At 37.7% G+C, this 13,370-nt stretch overlaps 1 protein-coding gene across 1 annotated transcript in view; it reads left to right on the top strand.

Moving 5' to 3' along the window:
* Window positions 1-11,255, top strand: part of LOC104166564 (nuclear pore membrane glycoprotein 210-like) — a gene marked incomplete at its 5' end in the record, with an annotated part of 17,561 nt that extends 6,306 nt beyond the window's left edge. Inside the window, 10 exons of the mRNA XM_009706537.1 lie at window positions 1,712-1,887; window positions 3,231-3,448; window positions 3,985-4,121; window positions 4,913-5,036; window positions 6,004-6,150; window positions 8,062-8,312; window positions 8,901-9,120; window positions 9,705-9,800; window positions 9,947-10,030; window positions 11,126-11,255. Of these exons, the coding sequence (XP_009704839.1) occupies window positions 1,712-1,887; window positions 3,231-3,448; window positions 3,985-4,121; window positions 4,913-5,036; window positions 6,004-6,150; window positions 8,062-8,312; window positions 8,901-9,120; window positions 9,705-9,800; window positions 9,947-10,030; window positions 11,126-11,226 (1,554 nt within the window). The remainder of the gene's footprint in view (window positions 1-1,711; window positions 1,888-3,230; window positions 3,449-3,984; window positions 4,122-4,912; window positions 5,037-6,003; window positions 6,151-8,061; window positions 8,313-8,900; window positions 9,121-9,704; window positions 9,801-9,946; window positions 10,031-11,125) is intronic.
* Window positions 11,256-13,370: the final 2,115 nt, after the last annotated feature.

The raw sequence follows: 13,370 nt of genomic DNA, 5'->3' as shown, positions 1-13,370 counted from the left end.
ACAGTCGTATATACTGATATTCTAGCCACTTTTTTTCTTTTCAGAATCACCAAAGATGCTATTTGCTTGAGGCCAAATTTGTCCTTTCCTTTTTAAGTTTTGACATGTACATTTTCAGATTGCAGAGTTTTACATTTTAGCTGAGCCTCTTAGGTCAGAAAAAAGGGATTTTCCTCCAAGATAAGCTTGAGGGCTTCTTTTAAAACAGTTTCCTTTATATGTTTGAGGGTTTTGCTTTCTCTGTCCTTCCATTGTTTATTTTCCAACAGCTCTAACAGAAAGAATAGATATGGTTGGTTTTGTTGGGTAATTTTGCTAGTTAACCTAAATAAGTTAATCAGGAATAGTAATATGTTATTTTAAAAAAAAAAATAATAATGTTTTGAAGTCTTTGTCTTCAAACAAACTTCCTTTATTGGAGTATTACTGCAAAAATGTGGGAGTGTGCACACATGGATAACCTAGCAGACTTTTCTAAAGAATTTGGAGCAGTTCCTAACTTCTGTCTTGGTTGAGGAGAGGCATTGAGGCAACAAAATGCAGCCTGCTGACCAGTTAGGATTTGTCAGATGCCAGTTCTGACTACTTTTGTCTGTTGCACTTAACTTCTATCAGCCCATGCCTCAGAGGACGGCCTGGCTGCAGCGTCATACAGCCAGCAGTACCAAGGCAAGTGTGCCCAGCCATGGGTCAGAGAAACCACCCCAGCACACAACTTCAGAGGAAAGATCATAGGTGTTGTTCCTTCCCACCTCTGGGAGCTTTGTTGTCAGAGCACTGCGGGCCTGTTTGAGGGGCAGCAGTTTGTAGGGTGTATGATGTTGTTTGACAAGGATCACTAGGGAACAGCTTTGGAGCTATTGCTCATGTTTCCTCCACTGGGCAAACCTTTGCTCAAACAGAGCCAAGGCTGTTAGAAACGGCATCTATCGTCTTGACTTTCTCACCTGATGCAAGAGAACTGGGAAACAGTGACCGTTTTATCCCCTTACTGTCACATACATTGCAAGTTACTCCTGTTCTAGTAACTGGGGAATGAATTACACTTTTTAGTTCAAGAATTACTGGGAGCGAAGTCTAGGGGCAACTTGTTCTCTTGCATATCCAGGGAGTCTTAACAGTTTTAATTTATAGGATAATAACATAGTCTCTGAAGTCTGTGATGAGTGTTTCTACATCATTATTGCTCCCTTCAATTCCTCGTGCTATAAGAGAAAAATACCAAGAAATATCAGATGGGAGGGTGTAAAGAAGACTTTTCTCAGTGATGCTCAATGACAGGGCAAGAGGGAATGCACCAAAATTGAAACACATGAAATTCCATGGGACCACACTTTTTTACTGTGGTGGCTGTTGAACACTGGCACAGATTGCCGAGAGATTGTGGAGTCTCCCTCCTAGGACATGCTTAAGACCTGCCTGAGCATGATCCTGGGCAACTGGCTGTAGGTAACCCAGCTTGAGCAGAGGGGGCTGGACTAGACAATCTCCAGAGGCCCCTTTCAACTTCAGCTGTTCTGTGATTCTGTGAAATATATGTACTGATGATGAAAGCTTCACGTCTCAGTACTGATATATGGCTAAACATACAGCAAATGGTTCATAAGGGAAGTTTTGTATATTTGCGTAATAAGAACCCTTCTTAGGTGACTTTATAGAGGCATCAAAAAAAGCAATTTAATTTTGCTTTTTACTGCTAATGTTTTTACAGGTCTACCCCATCTCGTACCTAAGAATCTCCATGAGTCCTATTCTGCACACACAAAACAAAGAGTCATTATCAGCTCTCCCCCTGGGTGTGACACTGACATTTACAGTCCATTTTCACGATAACTCTGGAGATACTTTTCATTCACATAATTCTGTGCTCAACTTTGCAACAAACAGGTAGGTATCTATCACGGGTGTTAATTACAGAGAACAAAAAAGGCCAAATACACATAGCCCAGCCAAGACAAAGATTGTTCCAAAGATATCAAGTGAAGATAGAGCATGGACTTGGATTACAAAGAAAGGATTTCGTCTCTGTGGTCTTCAGAGGCACCATAGAAGAAGAGTTCCAGTTAGCAATCGATATTCTCTAGCAAGTGGAAAGTTGCCCAGATAAGCATGATCCCCAGCGGGGTGTGCTGGGGTACATTTCTGCTTTAAGTGACTCTGAATCATCAGATTGCATACATCAGTGGCCTATATAAACAATTGATCTTATTAGCATTTGCCTCATCTTGCCTCTTTTCTCCTAGTGCTTTGTTACACTGACTCGCTGAAGTCTTACATAAGACGGTGAGCGTTCTGGATCAGGGGCTGTCTCTTCAGATATGCTTGTACAGCCTTTGCACAGCAGAGCCAAGCCTCAAAAGGCCTTTTGGTCTCTGCCTCAAAGAATGATAAATATTATAAACCAGCCTTCTTTGGTCATTAGTAAACAATCACTAATTCCATTACTATAACATAACTTGTTTTCTGCAGGGCACTTTACAGTGATCATGATTAAAAGGGAAAAAAACCCCAAATGGTTGAATGCAAGATTTTTTCATTCTTCTACCTAAATGCTCTGCAGAAATTTCAGTAGCATACAGAGGTGCCTGAGGTAACACTGCTGTAGCTTCCAAAATAGACGTGACAGAGCTGCTTCAGCATAGGACTAATTATTTAGCCCTAGGGAGTGAAGCACTGCTCGTTAACCTCAGGTGCAGCACTGTGGTGACCCAGCTCTACTGCTGTCAAGACCTTCACTGTCTCTGCGTGGTGCTGCCAGGGTGGCAGTCTCTGTCCTGGGTACACTTCCAAGCGCTCCGTGTGCCAATGAGTTTGCGAATGCTGAATTTTGGTAAATATCAGAACTCGCAATCAAATGTGATGTAGCTTTGTAAAGTTATGGCTGGAAAGCTGCATATTGGTGTTTCAATTTCTTTGCTTAACTCCCTGAGAAAAGAGAGAAGAGACGGATTACCTCATTCTAAAGTTCTACAATTCTTATAATTAGGAAGTAGTTTTTGTACATAATTATGACCTCAGTATTTCCTCAGCATAATGATGTGAGAACTGAAATTTGCCTCAGTAGCACCTAAATCATTTTTCTATTTTCCTTATTTTGTCAGACTTCATTAGAAGATAACCATTGCTAAAAACAAGAAGTCCACCATCTAAAAAGATACCTACTATTTATTGTAGAGATAATGACATTAGCTAACTTGCCTTAATATAAAAACATTTCTTTTTATCTGTAGAGATGACTTTGTACAGATTGGGAAAGGAGCCACAAACAACACATTTGTAATCCGGACTGTAAACGTAGGTTTGACCTTGCTTAAAGTCTGGGATGCAGAACATGGTGGAATCGCAGACTACATCCCGCTTCCTGTGCAACATGCCATTTTTCCTGAACTCATAGATGTGGTGGTAGGTGATGTACTCTGTTTGAGTACTTCACTGATAAACCAAGAAGGTAAGGGGCACTTCCATTGCTGTGTTTTTGCAGCCCTATAATTTGACATCAGTGTGACTCTTTCTGATTCTCAGGAAAACTAAACGCATAATTTATGATGTTTGTTCAGAATCAAATGTCACTGTTCTTGTTAATGATAAAAATAGATTTGATCAACTTTTCTAATTTTAATTGTACCATGCAATGTGTCACTTGTATTGAATCCACGAGTATCAGACTTCAGACATTTCCGTTCCATTAGCTTGAAAGCTTGTTTTTTATGGGAATCATGCAGAGTCAGGACTGTCTAACTTCACTCATTGTATTTGATTCTTAGTATTAATGGGCTTTTGCCAGAGTAACTGCAAGTCAGTTTGGTGTTGGGCTGCCAGCCTTCCACCACGTGAGACCCTAGAATCTCATTTCTGTGAATTGGGAAGTGTGTGTACACATGCTGCCTGTGCAGTGGGTACAAACATACAGACACCAAAGTGATAATGAAATGCGTCAGTTAGTGTAAATTTGTTGAACAGTGTCCAAATGGTGTGTCTTCTCAGGCTTGCCGGGTATATGGAGCTCCTCATTAAGTAGCATTCTTCAAATCGACCCCAAGACTGGTGTAGCAGTGGCAAGGGATTCTGGTGTTGTTACTGTCTATTATGAGATTCCTGGATCACTTAAAACATACAGAGAGGTGAGGCACTGTTAAATCCTACCAGAACTGCTGACATTTGTTTGCTTCAGTGGACCCTCAGCAAAAATGTATTTTATGATTTTTTTTTTTGTTATTATAAATATTTAGGAACATTCTCTTGAAAGGAAAAAGTATTAGAAATTAAAATGGTTGGAAAGTATTTGGTATGTGTCCAAACACATAATGTTTTTTTAACCATCTATGTTAAGGAGGAAAATTTAGCGTACTAGTTCTATTTTTAGCCTATACTGTTCTTATATTGTACATTTTGATTCCTTTGCTTGGCTAAGTTCTTTCAAATTTTGAGTATGGCTGCTTTTATGAATGAAGTTTCACTGCACGATGAGATGCCAAGAACTTTCTAAAGTGTTCTATCATATTACTATGCATCACTGATCCAAACTACTCAAATTGTTTTGTTTATCTACAGTGCAATCATACTGTTAACACAATTTACTGTATCAGCCAACATAAGCACACAAAGCACACACAAGCTAACACAAAGCTATTATTTTTATATTAAGTTTAGACATCAAACTTTGTCTCTTAACTTACAGGGGTTGGGTAGAAAGAAAAAATGTTTTTACTAGCTTAAATTGCCTTGAAAGGCAATTTCTTAAAATTAGAGAGATGTAGGATTTCTTACAAAGAGAAACATGACCTCTTGGAGTCTTCCCTTCTGTTACACATACAAGGATGTGTGCATTTCACAATCAATCCAGTCTGGTTTTGCCTTAATTTTTACTTGTTAAAACAGTTTTTAGTAACAATGTACCTCATCCTTTTTTCAGATATTGATTAGTATACCTCAGAGGACTACAGCCATGCATGTAAGTGGAGTGAAAACAAGCTTACAAGGAGTTGCAGCCTCAAAAGTGATAGTTTCAATTGGGGAAAGAACTAAAAATCTGAAAGGTATGATGTAAAAAAAATCTTTATGCTAATTATTTATTGCATGTTTGTATGTTCATGATAGGTGGTTTTGATTTGTGTTTTGGTTGGGTTTTTTTTTGTTTGTTTGTTCTTAAGGGTCTGTGAAGCTGGTAGAGCAAGATCTCTATGAACCTCTAGTGCCTTTCTGGAATCCCAGGGGCTCTAGAAGTATCTTAGGGCCATGTTACAGAATTTGGAGGGTGTTCTGGACACTATTAAGATTTCACAACTAATAAGATCGGTAGATAATAGAAGTGTCATTTTTGATCGTATCAAAAGACTCTTAATAGGCAACCAGCTGATTGTTTGCCTATATGTTTAATTCCAATTAAAGTTGGAAGTTGAAGTTACTGGTTTTTCTTATTGAGTATGTTTAAAGTAGTTACGATCCTTATATCTTTTACAGAAATTATCAGCAATTAGAATCAATACAAAGATTAGGCATCATATTGTGTCCTCTATTTAGTAAGCTGTATTTTGTTTGATTATGGTTCCTTTTAGGTTTTAGCTTAACACTTCGCACTTGTTCAAATAGTATTTTATTGTGTCTTATGTAAATTATTAGCCTACCAAAAAAACATCTTGCCAGATACTAAAATATAAATCAAGACTTCCAGGATCATGTAAGTTATTCAACAGACACATCTGAGCTGAAAATTCTGTCTAGTTCATTCTTTCCTGTAAATAAATTATTCCTGTCAAAAACCTCCACAACATATAAAATTTTCATTTGCTGTGTCTTTGGGATTAGACCTGAGATAGGACAGCTGTCTATAATTTCCAGCTATTTTAAGATCATCTTAACCTTGTGAAACTATTTCAGAAGGTGGCAGAATAACCTGACAGTTCAACCCATGGTTTTGCTTTTAAATAATTAAAAAATCAATTAGTTATAATTTTCTTTTCTAATTAATTAGAGATTAATTCTTTTTTTTTTTCTTCCCCTTAGGGGAGTGCTTGCCTGCTCAGATTGAAGCCATTGCTGAATTACAACCACAGTCCATTATCAATTGCCATCTAGATTTTAACAATGATGCGTTTGACTTCCCAGCACGTGATATTTTTATAGTAGAACCTGGATTTGATGCAGTTTCAGGTGAGATAAGACAAGATACCACAGTCCAGGCAATGCTTTGAATCCTGCTGTGGTTTAGTCCAAAAGCCCTTTGACCTAGCAGATATGCTTCTGAAGCCCCTGTGCTTTGCTGTGTAGGATCTCAGGCTTCAGTGAGTTGTTAACGTGTACTCTCCTTGTTTAACTCTAGGGTTTTCTGCATGTGACAAAAACAGTTATTTCTTTGCAGAGAAAGCCAGAAATCTATTGGCAGCCCATTTCATATATTTTTCAGAGTAGTTGTTGTAAGTCACGGAGAAACTCAGAAGCATTATTTTACTGGCGGGGTGTGGAGGGAACAAACTTTGTTATCTTTTTTGACTACAGATTAGGTCCTAATTTTGCACATTACTACTCATATATTTGTAGATATGTAGATAGTCCAATGGTACCTTGAGACAGAAGTGATGGTATTGCAGAATGTAGACATAATTGGGGGTCATACTTTTTAGGGCTAGCAGCTGCCATGTTTTACTCCAGCTGAACTGTACAAAAAATAGATTGCCTTGTGTATAACACTCTAGAAAAGAATATCAGGCCCTGTATTTATTAAACTGTGGAAGCAAAACATTTCCTCCTTCAGCTGGTACAAATGAGCACTCAGGCGACAAATATTCCAAAACTGGGTATCTCTGCAGCTGTAAACATCTAGTGGTTCTTTTAGGTGTTTTCTTGCCATACATCAGTGCCTTTACTGTATGCTTCAAGGCAGTGGAAGCTAAGACTAAGGATAAGTGAAGCAATCATGAGTTTTAATGTCTGTGTATCAAGGATCTTTAGATTTCCCCAAATTACGCTGTACAGTCAAATATTCTTTGTGCTTGATGGTGGCCTTTTAAAAGCCCTGCCACTGTAGTTATTGTGGTGAAACTAACCTCAGTGATTAAAATGAGGGAAATAGTGTAAATGTGAAAACTGGGTGAAAGTAATACATTTTGAATTCTTTGTATTCTGCAATTTAAACGTTTCTGGAATTTATCATGCTTTCAGACTTTCCTGCACAACCCAAGTGCTATAATTTCTTATAAAAGGTAGAATTCTTATGTATCCCCAAAACAACATGAACTGGGACTTAAAAGGAGGGGAAATTACCAGATACTGTGGAAATGGAAATAAAATTGTGAAAGTCTACAACATGTCTTAGTGTTTCATAACTATAACATGATGGACTGTATGGAAATAACATTAGTTATCTGTTAGATTAGTCCCTGTACCCATTGTGTAAAACATTATTATACCTTGTAACAGAGGCAGGCACTATTATGCTTGTTAGGGAAAGAAAATACGGGGAAAACATGTACCTAGCAAATTCTGCTTGTTACTTATTCCTTGTGTCTTCCATACTGGGGGAATGTTTTACTATCTTTATCACTAATAATAGACAAATAGGTCCCATAAGAGACTAGAAACATAGTGAATATCTAACTTTAAAGAAGCTTTTATAAATAATAAACCATGTCTCCACAGAATTGGTGACCATAACTGACTAAAATTTTAACATTAGATGAAGAAAATATGAAATAGGATGTTAAATTTTGTTTTCAGTAAAGCCTTTCTATCAATATTATTAGCATAAATGTTATATTCAAAGTGGAATTGAGTCTCACTGGCATGTTAAAATAAAATGTGAGTAGAAACTGCCATTTTAGTGTTTTTTATCATGATGTTTAGTTTGGGACAAGAAATATCTTCTGTTGTTTTAGTACTAGGATTGTGATGCTTGGAGCAGCAGACACGCTGTCCCATTCACCTACGCACTCCTGATCTTGCTGTTTGTTGAATTTTTACCACCTTTTTTTGCTCTTCTTTAAAAACGTCACAGAAATCTCACTCTGCAAGGGGAAGAACCATAAAGATGAGCAATTAATAGTCAAACTGCTTTTGTTTCTATAGGACATTACACTTGTTCCATCACAATGCACAGGCTTACTGACAAGCAGCTGAAGCGTCTCAGCATGAGTAAAACTGCACTCAGAGTTACAGCTTCAATCCACGGCAGCCGCTTCTCGGGGGAGCAGATCAGCACTGAGGTGCCATTCAATCCTGGGTTTTATGCTGACCAAACGGAAATGCTTTTAAGTAACCATTACACAAGCTCTGAAGTGAAAATATTTGGTGCCACTGAAATTCTTGATACCCTGGAGGTGAGTGTACTGCTGGAAAGTATCACAACACAGTTGAAAGCTGCACTTGAACTGTTACATGCGCTTTTCTAACCAAAGACACTCTGTACCACCTTTAGCATGTCAAGATTGCTCCTGAGGTGATTTGGAAATACTCCTCTTGGAATGTATTCCTCCTCAGTTTTCACTTTTGTTTTGGGGTAGTAGAAATGTGTCAGGTTCATCTGTGCACTAGCTGGGATGTAACCAGCTCACAGGTGAGGAAGCAGAAAATCTGCCTGATCCCTAAGGGCAAGGGGTAGGTTCTTGCCCACTTACTTGTTTGACTGCCCATGATTCACGTAGCTCAGTAAGGGATGTTTTGATTTTTGCCTGTATGGGGTTAGCCCAGACCCACAGAAATAGCAGTTAATAGGGCAACCTGAACAATAAACAGGGTGAAGTGCTGCAGGTGTCGCTGTAAAGTTACAACCAAGTCCGACTCCTGCTGAGGGGTGAGTTGCTTTCTGTTTCTGTGGAATGACATATGGCTGACATGTGGCCTGGAAGATGGATATGTGCTGTGCTTTCTCAAGCAGTCTATTTCAGGTTGTTTTTTTTCCTTGGCAGGTGAAATGTGGGTCACCAACAGTGAAGGCGTTTGAGAAAGAGAAATTCTACGGGCTGCCTAGTTATGTAGTCTACACTGTTAGTCTGTCTGATCCCAGGGTTTCAAGCCAGGGATCCTTATCAACCACTCTAACTGTCTCTAGTCCTATGACTGACCAGTCGATCACTATCCCAGTGACAGTGATTTACTTGACTGACAGACCCAGTGCACCAGTGAGACGTAAGTTTATCTCTAGACTTCATATGTCAGAATAAACCTCTAACTTCCATTAATGTTCATGAGGTTATAAAATGGGGTGTGTTAAAATCTTAGCTGGCAGCTAAGGTTATCATTGACATGCAAGCTGCTCACTGTTACCAGAAGACTGGAATACAATTGCTCATTATGACTGAAGCTGAACATATTTTCCTTTTGGGTCAGCCTAAAGTACTCTGTTGAAGTTGGCAGAAATATCCCAGTGCTACAGTGTCTGAAAGTTTTCGGGGTTTGTTTGGGTTTTTTTTTCTACTCTGCTTTTATTTACTCTCAAGCATGCCTTGTTATTTTAAACAGACTAGCATTTTGGGGCTGAGAAAGTAAAGAACACACTTAAGACAATGTATATCAATGTCTTTAGCTGTTACTGGCAAATTTTGAAGACTGCGTTGGAAAGTTGTATTATCTAAGTTGATTATACTTATTTGTTATAATTAAAAACCTTCTTTTGGCTGTTTCAGCTTGAGTTAAGAACTGTTAACTCTTAAAGCAGATTGGAGAAGATGCTCTTTTAACTCAATGTTGTCTGCTCTTAATCGATTCTACAGATGGAGCCAGTCTATTCCAGCACTTCCTTGATTCTTATCAAGTAATGTTCATCACACTTTTTGCACTATTAGCAGGGACAGCTGTTATGATTATAGGTAAGAGAACAAAAGATTGCAAAAGTATTTTTTTCCTGTAACTTTTTACAATGCTTTAGCTGTAAGATATAAAGGAATAATTTCCATGTGAAATGATTTTTTTGTTGTTGTTGTTTTTTGGGGTTTGTTTTCACAATGTCTTGCAGCTTATCATGCCGTTTTCTCACCGAAAGAACAGCACAGTCATCCAGCATTTACCCCAAGGACAACTCGGCAACACAGCCATAACAGTAAGCAGCTGTTACCCAGTTACAAATGAATTCATTGATAAGTCATAGCTACTGCGTTTGAGTTGAATGTAGGGAGGTATGATTATGAGAGAAACTGTGTACTGAATTATATTACAACAAGCACTGTGCTTAGGAAATTTGTTGCCCATCCTCCTGCCACACGCCCCAACCTCCCCTTTACCCACGGCTAGTTCTTTTGATATTCTTGGCCAGCTTCAGCCACATTGGAAATAAGGAGTGGGTTAAAAGTGTAAGAATTCATGCAAATCACCACATGGGTAGAGGAGAGCGAGCCACAATTCTGCTTCCACTGAGGGAAAGTAAAGCAGAGCTCAGCTACTGATAGGATGTGTTTGGCAGCAGCTGGCTGGTCAGTCAGTTCATGCGACATCGGATCAGGTGCAGCATGTGCTGCATCTCTTGTGCTGCCTGCATGCTGCGAGTTGCTGTGAACTGGGGCTATTGTAAGAGACCGGGAAGGACAAATGCTAGGGGACAAAGGACACAAGTCCATAGAAGACTTAGTTGTGTTGCTCAGGGAATAGTTTGTTCCTTCGCTGCTTTTGATCGATCTTGCCGTCATGTTTTATCTGTTTTTTGACATCATATTTATTCCCTATTTTACCTATTTGCAGTGTTGCAGAATCAAACTCAGAAATATAAAAACATACCCCTTCACTTGGAAGGTCTGTCTGTAATCAACAGCAGCTATTAAAACAAAATTCACGTTATTACAGATGTACTGAATTACAGTGAGCTGCAGTCCTTTTTGTAAAAACATGTCTGAAGCTTCAGATAAATTAAGGCAAATTCAAACTGCAAAGTTATTTGCTGAGGTGAAATGTGTTGTGCCCCTCTCAGAAGACTTAATCAATTCTTTAATTAAAGACCTTAATAGGAAGGCCTCCAAAATTTTGATACTTGGGTGTTTTCAATGGTCAATAAGCTAAAGGGGTTATTTCACTTTGAATGGATCATTAGACTCACTTGCCAGGTGTTCCAGCAGATGATCAAGAGCAGTTACTTGTTTCTTACTTCTTCCACCATTCCTGAGTATGATTTGGGTTTTTTTCCTTCTTTTCCCATGTGTTTTAGGTTTCTCTATATCACCTGTGCTTTCCTTCAGTCCGCAGTCCTCAAGCAGGAAAACAAGCCCATCATCCACGCTCTGGAGCACTGATTATGGTTCACGTTAGAGACAGCAGGACTCATCTTCATGCACTGGGGTGGGGGGGGAACAACAAACAGAAACAAAAAACCACCACAAAATGCAAACTTAAAAAAACACCAAAACAAACAGTGCCTTGAATAATAGCAAATTTAAGAACTTTCACAGTTTGGATATAATTCAAGTCATTTCTTGAAAGTAACTAGCTTCATTTTTTTTTTTTTTTTATATTTAGAGCTCTTTGAATTTTTTTTTTATGTCAGTGTTTGAATTTGCTAAAACTTATTTTATCTGCTGTTTTATGCTCCTTTGACAAGGATGACTGGACAAAGTGTTTATGCTAAGCTAGATGTCTTGCACTCTTCAAGCAACTAGAAGTTATGTCTAAGTGATAGTGATAAAAGTTTTATTTACTTTTTGTAAAAATTTACTTTCTTTTTAATGAACTTTTTAAAAAAGGGAAATGAAAAACAGGTCAAATATAAGCCAAAAATAAGAAGGATTATATATTTCAAAGAACTAGTTTTTTTATTTTGAGTTCCAAAGACTCAGGAATGTACTGCACTGATAAGTGTTCTTATGTTTAGCCTTACAATGTGATTCATCACCATAATTTGCTGTTTTAACATTAGGAATGCTGGAACAACTGTGAATAATTTGGAGGGTTTTTTATAACAACAAAGAAAAAGAAAAACATAACTATCTTAGTGTGGCTTCCTTTGGGTACAACTGCAGTATTCCTTTTGTGTTACTGTAAGCACTTTTTTGGACTGGGAATGTGAAAGAATGTGCCTTCTAACAGGACCTTTCTTCTGGTAGTAAATATTTTTAATTGAAGGCAATTATCTTACCTGTGTTCTGATATAAATATAGCACATTTATATAGGTCATTTCACACATAGAAGTACCTCAATAGAAACTGAGCTTCCTTTTATTACCACTAGTCACCTGTAGCACTGGAAAGTAAGTGGCTTATTTCACACTTACGATGAGTGACCTTTTCAGTTGGTTCAGTCTACTTGTCTCTGCTGTATTCGTGTACAAACTGACACAGCCACACCCAGAATCTTCATTTAAATTATACAGTAAGGTATTACTGTTATAATGAGACTTTGGAATATTTGTACCATAATATCCTACAAATAAGTGCTCATTTGTAAGTCTGTAAAACACAATGTAGCATTTAATTGCGTAAGTATTAATGTGGGGGGTTTTTGGTTGACTTTTTTTTTTTTCCCCTTGACTCGCTAAGACACACAATTCCAGGTACATCAGAAAGTATTCTGCTAAAACAGGCAGTTGATCACTATGTGCTCAGATGTGTTTTGCTTTCTAAACAACATGCCAGAGAGGTATGCCGACTCAAACTTTTTTTTCAAATTAATTTTAAACAGATGAGAAGAAAAACTTGGCTCCAATTCTTAGACCTAAAGTACTTCCCTCAGAACAGAAAAAAAAAAAAAATCTCAGTTGGAATCCTTTATTTTGAGGATTATAACCATAATTACAGTAACTTTTAATCCATAAGCAGTACTTTGCAGCTATCAGATAAGGGCTTTGTTTACTTATAAGAAGTATCACAGTTTTAATTGTGAGAAATATTCTGGCTGGCTGAACTCAGTTAAGGACCATAATGAAAGTGATTGCAATTGTTCTTCAAAGAACAAAATATTTCATGCAAAATATATTATGTGTGGAACTATGTGGGCAAATAGTCAGAAGAATGGAATGCAGACATAGTTTATGGCATACTTTTTTTGTTTCAGGCAGTATTACAAAAAAGCAACATTGTTCCCGTGTTATTACGTTGAGTCTTGTGTAACTTATTGGCTGGTTTTGGAGTTGTGCCTTACATGCTCTACTACTTAAAATTGACAATTTGGATGTAAATAATAATCATTTGTTATCTGTATTATTTAATAAAGCTTTGTAAGATTCCTTTAGTATGCTGTTGATGAACTTTCTTGTGTTTTGGCTATTCCAAATTTAACACTACGCTATATTGTTTGTACTTCACCTCCTACAGCCCCTTAGTATTTGCAATCATGATTTTACATTCTTAATCTTCACTTTTGTTGACAATGTAATGTTTTAAAATATTTTTGACAATTTTTCATCTAGTATTTGATGTCAGGGGCTTTCCCCAGTTCTCACTGAGCATCTTCAATTCCT

Source organism: Cariama cristata, unplaced genomic scaffold (assembly GCF_000690535.1).
Source record: "Cariama cristata isolate BGI_N322 unplaced genomic scaffold, ASM69053v1 scaffold11278, whole genome shotgun sequence".
NCBI lineage: Eukaryota > Metazoa > Chordata > Aves > Cariamiformes > Cariamidae > Cariama > Cariama cristata.
Note: the sequence above shows the minus strand (reverse complement) of the source record. Positions and strands in the feature narration are given on the sequence as shown.